Source organism: Diorhabda carinulata, chromosome 6 (genome assembly GCF_026250575.1).
Source record: "Diorhabda carinulata isolate Delta chromosome 6, icDioCari1.1, whole genome shotgun sequence".
Lineage (NCBI taxonomy): Eukaryota > Metazoa > Arthropoda > Insecta > Coleoptera > Chrysomelidae > Diorhabda > Diorhabda carinulata.
The window spans coordinates 29,368,161-29,382,466 of record NC_079465.1 but is presented as its reverse complement, the minus strand read 5'-3'; the positions used below and the strand labels follow the sequence as shown (position 1 = coordinate 29,382,466).

The 14,306-nt window shown below is 34.1% G+C and overlaps 2 protein-coding genes across 2 annotated transcripts in view; one reads left to right on the top strand and one right to left on the bottom strand.

Annotated features, from left to right (window-relative positions):
* Positions 1–14,306, bottom strand: part of LOC130895473 (purine nucleoside phosphorylase-like) — a 320,652-nt gene that overhangs the window by 3,459 nt on the left and 302,887 nt on the right. The gene's annotated exons all lie outside the window — the stretch shown is intronic.
* Positions 1–14,306, top strand: part of LOC130895821 (hydrocephalus-inducing protein homolog) — a 141,327-nt gene that overhangs the window by 56,106 nt on the left and 70,915 nt on the right. Inside the window, exons 24-34 of the mRNA XM_057803372.1 lie at positions 393–606; positions 2,768–3,098; positions 4,336–4,695; positions 4,914–5,125; positions 7,584–7,751; positions 8,799–8,978; positions 10,825–10,976; positions 11,670–11,761; positions 11,865–12,106; positions 12,594–12,623; positions 13,436–13,618. Of these exons, the coding sequence (XP_057659355.1) occupies positions 393–606; positions 2,768–3,098; positions 4,336–4,695; positions 4,914–5,125; positions 7,584–7,751; positions 8,799–8,978; positions 10,825–10,976; positions 11,670–11,761; positions 11,865–12,106; positions 12,594–12,623; positions 13,436–13,618 (2,164 nt within the window). The remainder of the gene's footprint in view (positions 1–392; positions 607–2,767; positions 3,099–4,335; positions 4,696–4,913; positions 5,126–7,583; positions 7,752–8,798; positions 8,979–10,824; positions 10,977–11,669; positions 11,762–11,864; positions 12,107–12,593; positions 12,624–13,435; positions 13,619–14,306) is intronic.

Here is a 14,306-nt window from a genome sequence, read left to right as displayed (position 1 = left end):
TACAGAGTCCACAACAAGTTGTTATTTGTACTCTTGGTTATCTCTTCTACAATTCTTCTGTTTTTCTACTAATTTCTGCAGATGTCACTAGCTGTGAGTATCTTCTATAAAGTGGGGAAGCACGTACTGGTTGGGATCATTCAATTGAAAGCTCGTTGGGAGCATGTGAGTGAGAACCCACTGTTTAAAACGTTGGGATGTCTTCTGGGTTTTGCGAGAGATTGTTAAATTTTCTCGACAACGCCTAATGTATGCCTGATCTACAGAAGCTGCAAGATTGACTTATAAACGAATTACCTCGAAAGTTATTCGTCGTGTGCAAGTTATGGACCTGCAAAATTTGTTTATGTTGCTTTTTACACACTGTTTATAATATATTAAATCCATTTCAGGACTACATGCCTTCGACGACTGAAATAGATCTAGCGATCGAAAGAATCATTCTAAATGACCATTTACGAAGAAATTATGATATTCTTCGATTACATAGTATCACCCATAAACAAAAGATAATTCCTGATTTCAAGGTGCCGTTTTATGTATTAGATTTCGGTTACGTTGCAGTGGATAGACCTGTATGCTTCACAATACTAATCCTCAATTATGGTACGTATATTTGGAATTCTTCACAGTTTGGTACTCTTGTAGTTCAAGCGAACAAAAGTCATTTTTGACAGGCCTTTAAAGAAACCTCTTGTTGATCACTTGAAAAACAATATTCGGTAATTGTACACTTTCACGGTCACCTGGTTTTTTGGTTAGGTTAAGTTAGGTTAGGTTAGGTTAGGTTAGGTTAGGTTAGGTTGGCTCTAGAAAATCGAAAAATGGATGGATTTTAATGATCTTGGTCTCAAAATGTTCCATTTTACGGCGGATTTATAAAAAAAATTAGTAGAAATAGCTGGAATGAAAATTTCTCATAGTTTTACTGTTTTAAATCGTAAAAAAAAACGGTTTTGCAAAATAATCCTTTACATAAAATTATGGTAATTATACACTTTCGCGGTTACTTGGGTTTTTGGTTAGGTTATGTTAAGTTAGGTTAGGTTAGGTTAGGTTAGGTTGGTTCTAGAAAATCGAAAAATGGATGGATTTTAATGATCTTGGTCTCAAAATGTTCCATTTTACGGCGGATTTATAAAAAAAAAGTTTTTTGTACTGTTTAAGGTTTAAAACTATTAAAAACCGCAAATTCGGCCCCTACCCCCGTGTTTTTCATAAATTCGTCGTAAAATGGAACATTTTGAGACCAAAATTATAAAATTTATCTATTTTTCGATTTTTAATGGTCCAAAAACTATTAACATTGAAGAATATAGTACGAAACTATTCACGAAAATTGATTGTTTTTCATCGATTTCATTTTAAGCTATAAAAACTGAAAAAATTATTCTTTTTGGATTTTTTTTTTTAAATTGTTTATTAATTTATGTAGAATACAAAAAAAATATAAGAACTTTATCTGATAATGAGATAATTTTTTGTAAAGGATTATTTTGCAAAACCGTTTTTTTACGATTTAAAACAGTAAAACTATGAGAAATTCTCATTCCAGCTATTTCTACTAATTTTTTTTATAAATCCGCCGTAAAATGGAACATTTTGAGACCAAGATCATTAAAATCCATCCATTTTTCGATTTTCTAGAGCCAACCTAACCTAACCTAACCTAACCTAACATAACCTAACCTAACCAAAAAACCAGGTGACCGCGAAAGTGTATAATTACCATAATTTTTTGTAAAGAATTATTTTGCAAAACCGTTTTTTTTAAAGATTTAAAACAGTAAAACTATGAGAAATTCTCATTCCAGCTATTTCTACTAATTTTTTTTATAAATCCGCCGTAAAATGGAACATTTTGAGACCAAGATCATTAAAATCCATCCATTTTTCGATTTTCTAGAGCCAACCTAACCTAACCTAACCTAACCTAACATAACCTAACCTAACCAAAAAACCAGGTGACCGCGAAAGTGTATAATTACCATAATTTTTTGTAAAGAATTATTTTGCAAAACCGTTTTTATACGATTTAAAACAGTAAAACTATGAGAAATTCTCATTCCAGCTATTTCTACTAATTTTTTTTATAAATCCGCCGTAAAATGGAACATTTTGAGACCAAGATCATTAAAATCCATCCATTTTTCGATTTTCTAGAGCCAATCTAACCTAACCTAACCTAACCTAACTTAACATAACCTAACCAAAAATCCAAGTAACCGCGAAAGTGTATAATTACCCAATATTTATATTGAACATCTTTGAATAGGAATAGATGTTTTTTGGTTTTTAGAATTACAAAATTTTAATTATTATCACAACAATAAAATTTACAATACATTCATTGATTGGATTAGATTATTTTGAGTCGCTTCTCATCAGTCCAGCTCAGATTGAAGTTAATCCAAAGACTATTCGTCGTCGTCTACAACATATTTTTCAATGTCCTCTAAATTGCGTACTGAATTTGATTGGTTTGCTTTTCTACTCGAGGTTCGAAGATATCAGAACGGAATTTGAAGTATGGGCGTCGTTTGATGAACCAAATCCAGGTTTTAGTTTCTATACAGTAAGGGATAAGCTCAATTTGGAATTCTTTCGTTGGTTTTTTCTTCGCTACTCTAAACTTGACATTTTTTGAAAGAAAGTCTGGACAACATAATGTTTGAACTCATGGTCATCCAAAACCACCACCCTCTGTATAAATGGTAGAACAGGGGTTCATATTATATTATGTAGTAATGCGTAAATCCACTTTCAGGTCCCGAGCCAACTATAGCAAGGAGAATCAAATCAAATTCGTCTTCTTCGCAACTGAACCAACTGCACATAGAGTACAAGGAGAAGGAGATACAAGTCGGTGAAATCGCTGAGTTGTACGTCGTTTTTAAACCCACTTTGGAATATCAAACCTTTTACGATAAAAAGGTCAAAGATTTTTTGTTTTTGGGCGTCAATCATGGTGCGACAATTCCAATTATTATAACAGCTACAGTTTCGATACCCAAGTTCAAATTCTTGAGGAAATGTTTAGATTTCGGGATGGTGATAGTAGGAAATGCTTTCAAAAAGTCGATAATTATAGAGAATCCGTAAGTGTCATAAAATATTTGTCAACTGCGAATTGGTTGGATGAAAATTAATTGATATGTTTATAATTTTGGTGTTATTATGTACTGTGCGGAAAAAACGTCGATTTCTATTTTTAAATTGATAATTTACAGTATTATCTCCCTCCAGCACACCCTCTGAATTATAAGCTTTCCCTCGAAACTTCTATATAAGAAAGGGGGTCGTGTGACACCTTGTTGGAGACGGATTTCAGTACTTTGTCTATAATATAAAGCTTTTCCGAATTTGGTGCAATCCGAACTGAGAAAATTTTGTTAATGGAGAACGAGTACTACGATTCTCATGTTGGAGAAGATAAAAAAATACCATCTAATAATAGAGGAATCAATTTGCTGGGTAGCACTCTGAAACAAAAGTGTTATCACGTTAACAGATGATCCACAGGGATTTAGATCGGGAAGGTCGGGCACAGATGCGATCTTCGTCATCCGGCAGATCACAGAAAAATCGATTGAGTACAACAGGACCAGGATTTATGTGTTTTATAGATCTACAAAGTGAGAAAGTTAAGTGGCTACCAGATGAGAGCCAATATTATGTTACGCTGATGATGTTGATCTAGTCGCAAAAAATGAAGATGATCTTTAAAGGTTTTTACAATAGTTCAACTGCACAGCTTTCAGTATGATAATATCTGCGTCCAAAACAAAGGGTATAACCTAAACTCCGATAAGATAATTCACCAAGTAATGAAATTCAAATATCTGGGAATCGAGATTTCAGGATTTGGAGCAAGCAGCTGAAGTCTTAAGAATAGCAGATTGTTTGAACAAAAACCATATCGGAACAGAAGCGAAATCGAGAATTTACAAGGTAAGACCCACACCGCGGAGACACGGCCAAAACCGAATGAATGATGGAAAGAGCGGAGATGAAAGTGCTACGCAGGATAACCGGAAAAACCCTACTGGACAAGGAAAGAAGTGAGAAGTTCTATGGATAACAACAGACTGGTCAAGATATCGCGCGATAAATTCCCATTGGGCAGAAGGAGTACCGGCCGACCCAGATATAGGTGGAGCGACAACCTTGAAGCAGGATAGGAGGCAAGGATGTCGAAGATAAAATAGGCACCTACGCCTAATACGAAGAAAAAGTTTATTATTTTGGTTGTAAGCCATTTATTCTATGAAACGTTTTCAATTCCTAATCTGTTTCGTTATTATACATTCATAGAATGATGTTTTCGTTTTCCAGGGGATGTTTACCTTGTAATTGGTCGACAGCAGTTCGAAGTTTGAATAATGAAAATAAATCATATTACATAATACCTCCGCATGGTCAATTATTAGCGAATTATAAAGGACTCATGCATATTTATTTTATGCCGGAGAAAGAAGGATATCATCCCGCGGAAGTTGTGGTCAACATCGAGGGGAATCCAGTTCAATTGGTTTTGAATCTTTGTGGACATGCGGCCCTACCTAAATTGGCGATCAAAGAAAAATTCATAAAATTCGATGCCATTATACCTTACACCGACCCCGATGTTCAAACACTCTTAATTCAGAATGTTTCCACGTTTCCAATCGAATTTTGTTTCACGGATTTTGATGAGTAAGTAAATATCCATAAAACATCCCAGCTATCTGTATTTCTTGGCTGAATTCAATGGATACGTCTATGGATATCATGTGGCTACGAAAAAGTGTCAGGTCTTTCAAATTAAATGATGAACTGTATCGAATTATTGGCCCTTTACGCTAGACGCCGCGTTGATCTTAGCGTACATTAGCCAAGAATCGAGTTACTTTATCCCAACTCGTGTTTTGTAGGATTTATGATGAGGAAAAAATGCTTATGGATCTGTTTATGGATTATCACAATATAAAACTTTTGTTAATCCCAGAGAGGAAACCGGGAAATTCAATGCGCGAAGTTTTCAAAAATACGTACAAGTTTCTATTTCGCGAGCTGAAGAAACTGATGGAGGAAAATGAAGCTTTGGAAAAATTATCGAAAGAAGAGATAATAGGATTGATAAAAGGTGGGTAGTAACTTTTCATTAATACAGGGTGTCCCACGACGAGTTAAAACTATCCGTATATGACAAAATACTATTTCTACGTTTGGGTTTTTGGAAACGATCTTTTTAACTAAAATATTTAAAACTTCAAATATCTAGGAAACGACTAAAAGTTGGAATAAAATTGGTAAATAGAATTTAATTTGATTTTTTCTACAGGCCTTGACAAGATGAAGAAAAATAATTTTTTAGTTCTAAGTGCTTGTATCAACGGTTCAAAATAAAATTTATATCTCTAAAAATTTACAGAAAATTTGCATGAATGCATTACAATAGAAAAAACCGGGTGGTTCTATTAAAAAAAAATAAAGAAATTTGATATTTATAAAGTTAAGCTTTGAACACTTTTTATACACACTTTGTATAAAATGAAAAATTTTTCAACATAGATTCAAATACGTCTTATCTTGCTAAAAACAACTGAACAAAATCCATCTTCATATCTTTAAGGGTTACTTCGTAAATAAATAATTTATAAGGATCTGCAACGGTCAAATTTTTTATAAAAAAATTATTAACTCAAAAATTACGCATTTTTCGAAAAAAGTTTTTAGACAAAAGTATACTAAAATTTCGCGTAAATTTCAAAAATGTATAAATATATAGGGTGTTCTATTAAAAATAACAAAGTTACAATCGACTTCCGGTAGAAAAGGAAGTCGGCCATCTTTGAAAATATTTTAGCTAAAAAGATCTTATTCGAAAACCCCAACTTGGAAATTTTCATGATTTTACTAAAAGTATTTTGCCATATACAGATAGTTTTAGCTCGTCGTGGGACACCCTGTATAGCTCAGTAGCTTTTTTCATACGAGAAATATATTTTTTGAAAAAAATAACTCACATATGGTTCAAAATAAAATTTATACCACACCTGCATCTCTAAAAATTTACAGAAAATTTGCATGAATGCATTACAATAGAAAAAACCGGGTGGTTCTATTAAAAAAAAATAAAGAAATTTGATATTTATAAAGTTAAGCTTTGAACACTTTTTATACACACTTTGTATAAAATGAAAAATTTTTCAACATAGATTCAAATACGTCTTATCTTGCTAAAAACAACTGAACAAAATCCATCTTCATATCTTTAAGGGTTACTTCGTAAAAAAATAATTTATAAGGGTCTGCAAAGGTCAAATTTTTTATAAAAAAATTTTTAACTCAAAAAGTATGCATTTTTCGAAAAAAGTTTTTAGACAAAAGTATACTAAAATTTCGCGTAAATTTCAAAAATGTATAAATATATAGGGTGTTCTATTAAAAATAACAAAGTTACAATCGACTTCCGGTAGAAAAGGAAGTCGGCCATCTTTGAAAATATTTTAGCTAAAAAGATCTTATTCGAAAACCCCAACTTGGAAATTTTCATGATTTTACTAAAAGTATTTTGCCATATACAGATAGTTTTAGCTAGTCGTGGGACACCCTGTATAGCTCAGTAGCTTTTTTCCTACGGGAAATATATTTTTTGAAAAAAATAACTCACATATGTCAACTAATATGACATTTTTCATTCTATGCGGTTGCTTGCGACTATTTAAAACGTATCCCGTCGTAACTTATACCACCCGTTTTTATTGTGTACTTTCTTGATTTAAGTAAAATTTGAATACCCAAAAAGGGGTAACGAGAACCAAAAAAATTTTTAGATTTGTAACATACCATTTGCTCTTCAAATATTCTTCATAGTTTTCAGCCCAGTGGTCATAGTTATTTATTAAACAAGGAAAAAAGTATCGGTTTTTGCAACAAAAATCAACCTCAAGCTAAAATCTAGTACTTACGAGGAAGGTCCCAGAAGTACCTGGCTTGACCTAGAGGGTTGCGCGAAAAATACCACTTTATTAGAAAATACACCATCTAATTTTTTGTGCTTGACTGTAACGACCTTTTCTGCGGCAAAAACGCATCAAGAAATTGAGTGCTAATATACAGCGTGTCACAATACTTTTTAAACTCCTGGCTTTTGTTGCCTGAACTATCTTTTGTTTTTATTCCATAAAATCATCTCAAAAAAAATTGAAAAATTCAAAAATTCGTACAAAAAAAGTCTTTCTAAACATTCCACGGCTGCTTGATGATATTCGAAAATCTTCTAGTGATAAATTTCAGTCCAAAATCGTCAAAAGTTCTTAATATTCGAAATTTCTATTCACACATTCCTCTTTTTTCTACCTGTATCTATAATAGTTTAATATTTCAAAAATAAAATGGATAATTCGAAAAAATTGTGACATTTCGAATTTCAAATAATTCACAAAAACAATTTTTTCTTTGTCAAATCCTCATTTCACGAAAAATGGAATCTCTTGATCAAAATTCGTCCATTTTTGAAGGAATTGATTCAAACTATTGATCGTTTTGACATGTATCGAGGAATTTTTTTTTTTTTAAGTGACACATTTGAATTTCAGAGCATGTCAAACCTCTCAATATTCCCATAGCAGACGATACTACTGATATACAACAAGTTGACAGCGAAGAAATAGAAGGTTTCGGTATAATAAATACCGCAACAGCAAACGAGTTGCCAGATACAAGAAACGGAATCGTATTAATATTCCATGGAGCACCTACAACAGGTTCACAACATATTTTATCATGATTAGAATAATATAAAGAATTGATTCACCAAAAATCATGATGATAGTTAGGTTAGGTTAGGATTAAGTTAGGTTAAGTTAGGTTAGGTTAGTTATATGCCCGGTCCAGACTCTAGCGAGGCGCCTCCTGGAGAGTCTCGTCACGGGTCTTGGTAGCAGTGCCAGCTATTCACACAGGCAGAATTCATGACAATCATTTAACCAATATTATTAATTGATATATACAGGGTGTGTCGTATAAGAATCGACGTTAGGAGCATTAAGTAATGGTAAGTAGAATGCAATCCAACCATTCTGGAGGGTTAATTAAGGGTGACATTACCTTAAAGTTTTCCATTTGTCAGTTAATTTGAAAAATTGCAGCCTCATACTATGAATGATTTGTACCTTTGTAATTGTTTCTAAAACCCTTTCATTTTCAAGGAAAAATCGAACAACTAAATTTTTATTTGAAAAGTTACAAAGTTGGCTATTAATTTATACATCAACTTTGTCAATTTATAATTAATCAAAGTCCCAGAAGGTAGAATCAAAGAGCACTTCTTCATCTGATCCAATTGACAGACACTTCTAGCAACTTTTGTCAAAATTAAAACGGGATTAATCAATTACACCGCAGTATAATGACACCGTGTGGAACCGCCGTAAGACACTACCTCGAAGGAAGGGCCGTAACTATCCAGCTCTGTCTTCAACTATCACGATGTCACTACTTCTTACTTTGTTCCTCTTGCGAACGTCCTCGTTGGTGTCCATGCAGTTTCTGATGTCGTCAAAACTTCCAACATACTTCGAGGCGTGATCCTTACTAGTTAGTTCCTAGGTAGTTCCTGAAGAACTCGGCCGAGGCGTCTCCTAAGATTTCATTTCAAGGTTAATGTTTGGATCGTCTTTATAGATCATTATTATAACCTAACCAAACCAGTTAACTGGCGAAACTTATTTAAAATTTCTCCAAAATACTCTTTCGAATTTATTTGAAGTTTTGAGTCTTTATCAAAATAGAAATTTTAATAATAATTTCAGAATACTACAAGGCAGCTAATGAAGCATCAAAAATATTAGGGGTAGATGAAATTACAAGTTTTGATAGATTGATTTGCCAAGAATTGATATTGAATGAATCCGAATACGCCAAAGAAATCAATCAGAAAATCGAGAAAAGTTTGAGAGGTTATGAAGAATCGGTGCGCGAACCTTTTGACGGTAAGAAAGGATGCTTGACCGATTTATAAACTAGTACGAATACTAGTAGTGTTTATATTTTACTGCACTACGCACGACTCGACTCTATCACGAAGACGTACTTGACAATTGCTGCTGGAGCACTACACTTTTGTTTTTATAGGTTATGTTGACTACTCGAAATTGAAACACACGAATCCTAAGTAAACGATATTGAATTTTTTCTCTCTAACTCTAACCAGAAAATAGAATTCTATTTTATTTTTTTGAAACTAAATATTAATTCTGTGATTGTATGAGGTTTCATTATTGGAATAAAACTATTTATCATTTGAGGTTAAATTAACCCGAAACAAACGAAACAGCGAAACAGTCGCAAGGATTCTATTAACTCTAAAATGTTTGATGAATTCTTCATAAGTATATTGCAAACTTTTAGGTGTTTAGGCTTTTGTATACCATCAAATTCTTCTAGTAACAATTCGCTTCCATAATTCTCTTCAGTTTAACTGGATCGTCTCCTTTACCGACTAAATATCTTCATCTTAAAAATATTCTACAACCTGATAAAGCTCGATACATAATTTAACATATGTGCGTATCCATAATTTATTCCAACGATTCAAATTATTGATGGAAAGTAAAACTTTTTACTCATTCCTTCCATTACAGTCAATACCGTCGGAACGTGATTTTCATATCGCGCAAGGTCAAGTAGTTACAGACAATTTGCTGGATCAAACTGTTGATCCTTTTATCAATTCTTGATTCTACAGCTTCTAATGATTCTGTAGCCATACTAGCCATGCTTAAAGAAAGAAGAAAAGCTGTCTGGGAGCAATAAATTTGCATCCTATTTGCAAAGGACCAGACCCAGGTTGGACCAGACCTTTTACCTGGTTAACTGGTCGAACTATTAGACAACGAAGGTAGCAAGAGGTTTTCAAAGGCTTTTTAACCAAATTTACAACACAGCAAACTTCCCAACCAAATGGCTTGCATCTGTTTCCATCCAAAAAAGAGCAACGCAACAAGATTCCAAGGCGACAGATTAATTAGTTTGATGAGTCGTACTCATTTCCAGGCAGAATTTCCATAAAATGTTTATGGTTCGTCCCGAATCGGATTTACAAGGGGTTCATAACTGCTACGACCAGAGGAAAGATGTAGTTATGTGTTTTATAGATATAAAAAAAGCTGTTGACACAGTGCAACACCATAAACTCGTTCAAATACTGAGGCGAATCCATTTGTTATCCATCGCTATAAAGCATGTGTTTGTCCCTAATTTTATCACAAACGGAACATAAAATTCTCAATTTCAAATGATTATAGAATTTTCCTTTTTCAAGAATCGAGCAGTCATTTGTGTATATATTAGATCCATGAGATTTCGAGCACCAAGGGATTTGTAGGCGTCTAAAAGTGCATCAACTAACTGTTGGTAGTTTGGATCCATATTGTTGCCCATAAATCCTCTCACTACACAAACTTTCCATGCTCTAAGCTCCTGTCTGGTGAGCTATTTTGGAAAATTGTCATCGTCCAGCAATTTTTTAATTTGTGGCCCAATAAAAATACCTTCCTTTAATTTGGCATCACTCAACTGGGGAAAGACTTCTCAAAGGTATTTGAATCCATCACCTTCTTTATCCATAGCCGTTACAAAATTATTCATCAATCCAAGTTTAATGTGAAGGGGGGCAGAAAGACATTTTTGGGATCCACAAGGGGTATGAACTTAACATTTTGAGATCCCGGTTGAAATTCACTTCTTGTTTGCCGATTTTTTTACGTAGTGTCCCGTAGACAAAGAAAACAATGTTTTGTGTTGAAATGTATATTCTTTCATAAAATTTTGTTTTAGATGATTACGATATGTTATTGAAGAAAATTGATGTTTTACTATATGGAAAAAAAACTGTCAAAATTAACAAAAATGTCAAAGATAAGAAAAATAAGAAAAAAGATGGGAAAGACACTGATGAAAACGTTAAAGAAGACAGTAAAAAAAGTGAGGTAAATATACTGAGCGGGTAGATTTATTTTCATAATGGTGATTCCAAACTTCGGCTTTTGGCTTCTTATTCTCAGATTTTGTTTTGCACCAAAACTGAATGAAAATTATAATCGTCATAGATCCATATTTTTTCGTCGACTATAGTGGTCGCCACGTTACTGTGAACGTTGATCGATATCGCTCCATGATTATCGATTATTTTTGACCCGAATTGGAATATATGGACTTGGACAGCATGTGGTTTAAACAGGACGGCGCCACAAGCCACACAGCACACGTTACAATCGATTTATTGAAGTTTGATGAGCTTGGTATCTCATGAAATGGATCAGTCGATTGGCCGCCTCGTTAGTGCGATTTAACGCCTCTAGATTTTTTTCTTTGGGCCTACGTCAAGTCATTGGTCTATGCTAATAAGCCGACGACGATGGAACAGCTCAAAAGCCAACATTGAACGCGAAATAGCAGCCGTAATGTGTGGCCGAGTCATGGAAAATTGGGTCCAACGAATCAACCGCTGCAAACGTGCCCGCGGTGGCCATATGAGCAAAATCGAGTTCCATTCATAAATGTTTTGAATGTACTTCAACCCGATAATAAAATTTTCGAATTATCTCAAATGGTTTCCGTTTTATTTTGAAAAAAAGTTGTCGGGTCCTTATTGAAAAGCCCCTTATATTAATTGATTTCAGACGAATAAAAGTGACAAAAGTACGAAGTCCAATGAATCGAAAGCCTCAAAAAAAAGTATGAAATCAACGTTTCTGGATATCAGTCCTCAAGTGTAAGTATAAAAATATAATTTTTGACCAATTAACAGTGAATTAGTTCGCTTCAGAATTTCATTTCTTGTTGTTGTGATTTAAATCATTTCTGTATTTTTTCAGATACGCAAATTTGTTAAAATCCACATTCAATAGGTTGAAACAAACTGTGGTCATTGAAAGTTTGAACAGTACATTGATGCCAAATCCTCTACTTGTGCTCGAAGTTTTGTTACACGGAATTGGCAACGTCAAATTTATTATGCTGATACTACTGTCATTAAATTTGTTCGACTATATTGATTATCAAGTGACTGAACGATATAAAAAATATTTAGAGGATGAAGCGAAAAATAAGCAAATACGTGAGTAATTTTTTCTTTTTTTCATGAGGTGGACAGCCGCTGCGAATATATGAGGTATTCCCGGAGGAATATCAGGTTTACTTAACCGAAAGCGGGTAATCTTGCATTGAGACAATGCTTAACTATATACAGCGAAAATTAGGCCAAAAAAGATCGAAGAACTCGCTGATATTGAACTCCTAAATCACATTTAGTATGCAGATTGCATCGTTAGATAATTATTTGATCAAATCCGCGGCGAAATACTTGCTTGGGAAAAATTTTGGATCCAAAGGAGAAATTGAAAACGCGGTGCGGCATTTTTTGCATCTCAGTCCAAAATAAAGTTTTACTAAGGTCTCAAGGAGCTTGCCGAATGTTGAGTTAATACCAGTTTTCTTTTGGGGTTATTATGTAATGAAAAATTGGCATTTATGAGACACCCATAACGCTCAGATGTCATTCAGCCTCGAAGAAAAACAAATTAAAATAATTTTTTTTTTTTTAGAAGAAGAAAAAGAAAGAAAGAAGGTCATGAGTAAGTGTCTATGTATATACTAAACCATCTAATCACTAATCGTCTATTTTAAAGTCAGTTTACGCAAATGAGTCAATGTGAAATTAATTTTGTATTTTCCGATGAAAACCTCAAATTTTGTCGAGCTAAAAATGACGCCAAAATAAGTAATTTACATTTGTACATGCTTGGGTGATATTTCAGTCGTTTAAATTTTTTTATTACGCTCCTTTTGAATACACCACTAGATCAACTCTGCACTCTAACTGGTCTGCACTTAACCCACTTCACAGAATAAAATGTTGAGACTTGAAGCAGCGTTTACACCACCACTACGCCAACACTAACAATTACACTGTCTGACGGGCGTATCGATAACCAAGTTGTCTCGGTGTCGCTTCGGGCTCTGGCTCCTCCATTTCAGAAGTTTCTACTCTGGGCATATCTTCAAATTCTTAGCTTTCGACATTAAGACATTTTTTTGGCCGTTCGTTTTTCGATGTAGCCTTCTGCGACGCTAGAAGATTTCCATCTGCCGTGTCGTTTTACCGATCCGGCGATAAAAGAAGCAACAGTGACCTGTGAAGTCCTCGGGTTGGGCTGTAATGGATGGAATGTTTCCAATGTTTATTATTTACTTCTGAATGTCGCAAAGACAATCAAAACGATCCAAATTTTTTAACGTAAACGGCATAATTGTACATAATTGTTCCATACATAAAACTCACACTGTATAACGTTGACTAAAAATAGGCGATCTGTGATTTTATATTTTATCAATACTTTTTTTTTTGGAATTTACGAAAATAATCCATGATTTTGTAATAATTTAGAGAGCAATCGTACCCGTATTACCGTACCATTTCAATCAGAAAGTGTATTAATAGAAAAACAAGAAAAAGTACTTAAAAAGAGGAATGAACATGGTTCGGAAACACAGAGAGACTATGGTAAAAAATCGGAAAAAGATGAAGTTGCTGGAGCTAGCAAGGAGAAACACCTACATATGGGTAAAGGTGAGCGTTATACCACAAATGTAGTCGCACGGAGCAAAATCTGGTGAATAAGGGGGGTGTTCTAGTAATTCGAACCCTAAGTCACGAATTTTTTGCATGGCAGCATGAGATTTGTGTGCAGGGGCGTTGTCGTGCAAAAACAAAACACCTTTGGATAGCTTTCCGCGTCTTTTCTCTTCAATTTTTTCTCGTAGAGTGGTCTCTAGTATAGGAATAGTAATCTCCAGTTATTATTCTACCCTTATCCAAAAAATCAATCATGATTACTCCATGGCAATTCCAAAAAACTGTAGCAAAAACTTTTCCAGCAGATTTTTGGACACGAAACTTCTTAGGTCTTGGAGAACCAGAGAGTCGCCATTCCATCGATTGTTGCTTTGTTTCTGGATCGTAGAAATGTACCCAAGTCTCATCCATACTAACAATTCAATTTAAGAAGTCTACATCGTTGTCAAATCGAGCACAAATCGAACGCGATGCTTCTATCTTTGCACGCTTTTGGTCAACATTCAAACATTTTGGGGATCCATTTTGCATGAACTGCATCGATATTTTCGGGGACTGACACAGAAACTGGCCTTCCCGATCGGTCATCATCTATAACGGTTTCTTTTATTTATTGCGTACTTCTGGTTTACTTTTTTGTAGTCAAACTTTACACTTACACTTCTAATAATTTATTGTTCGT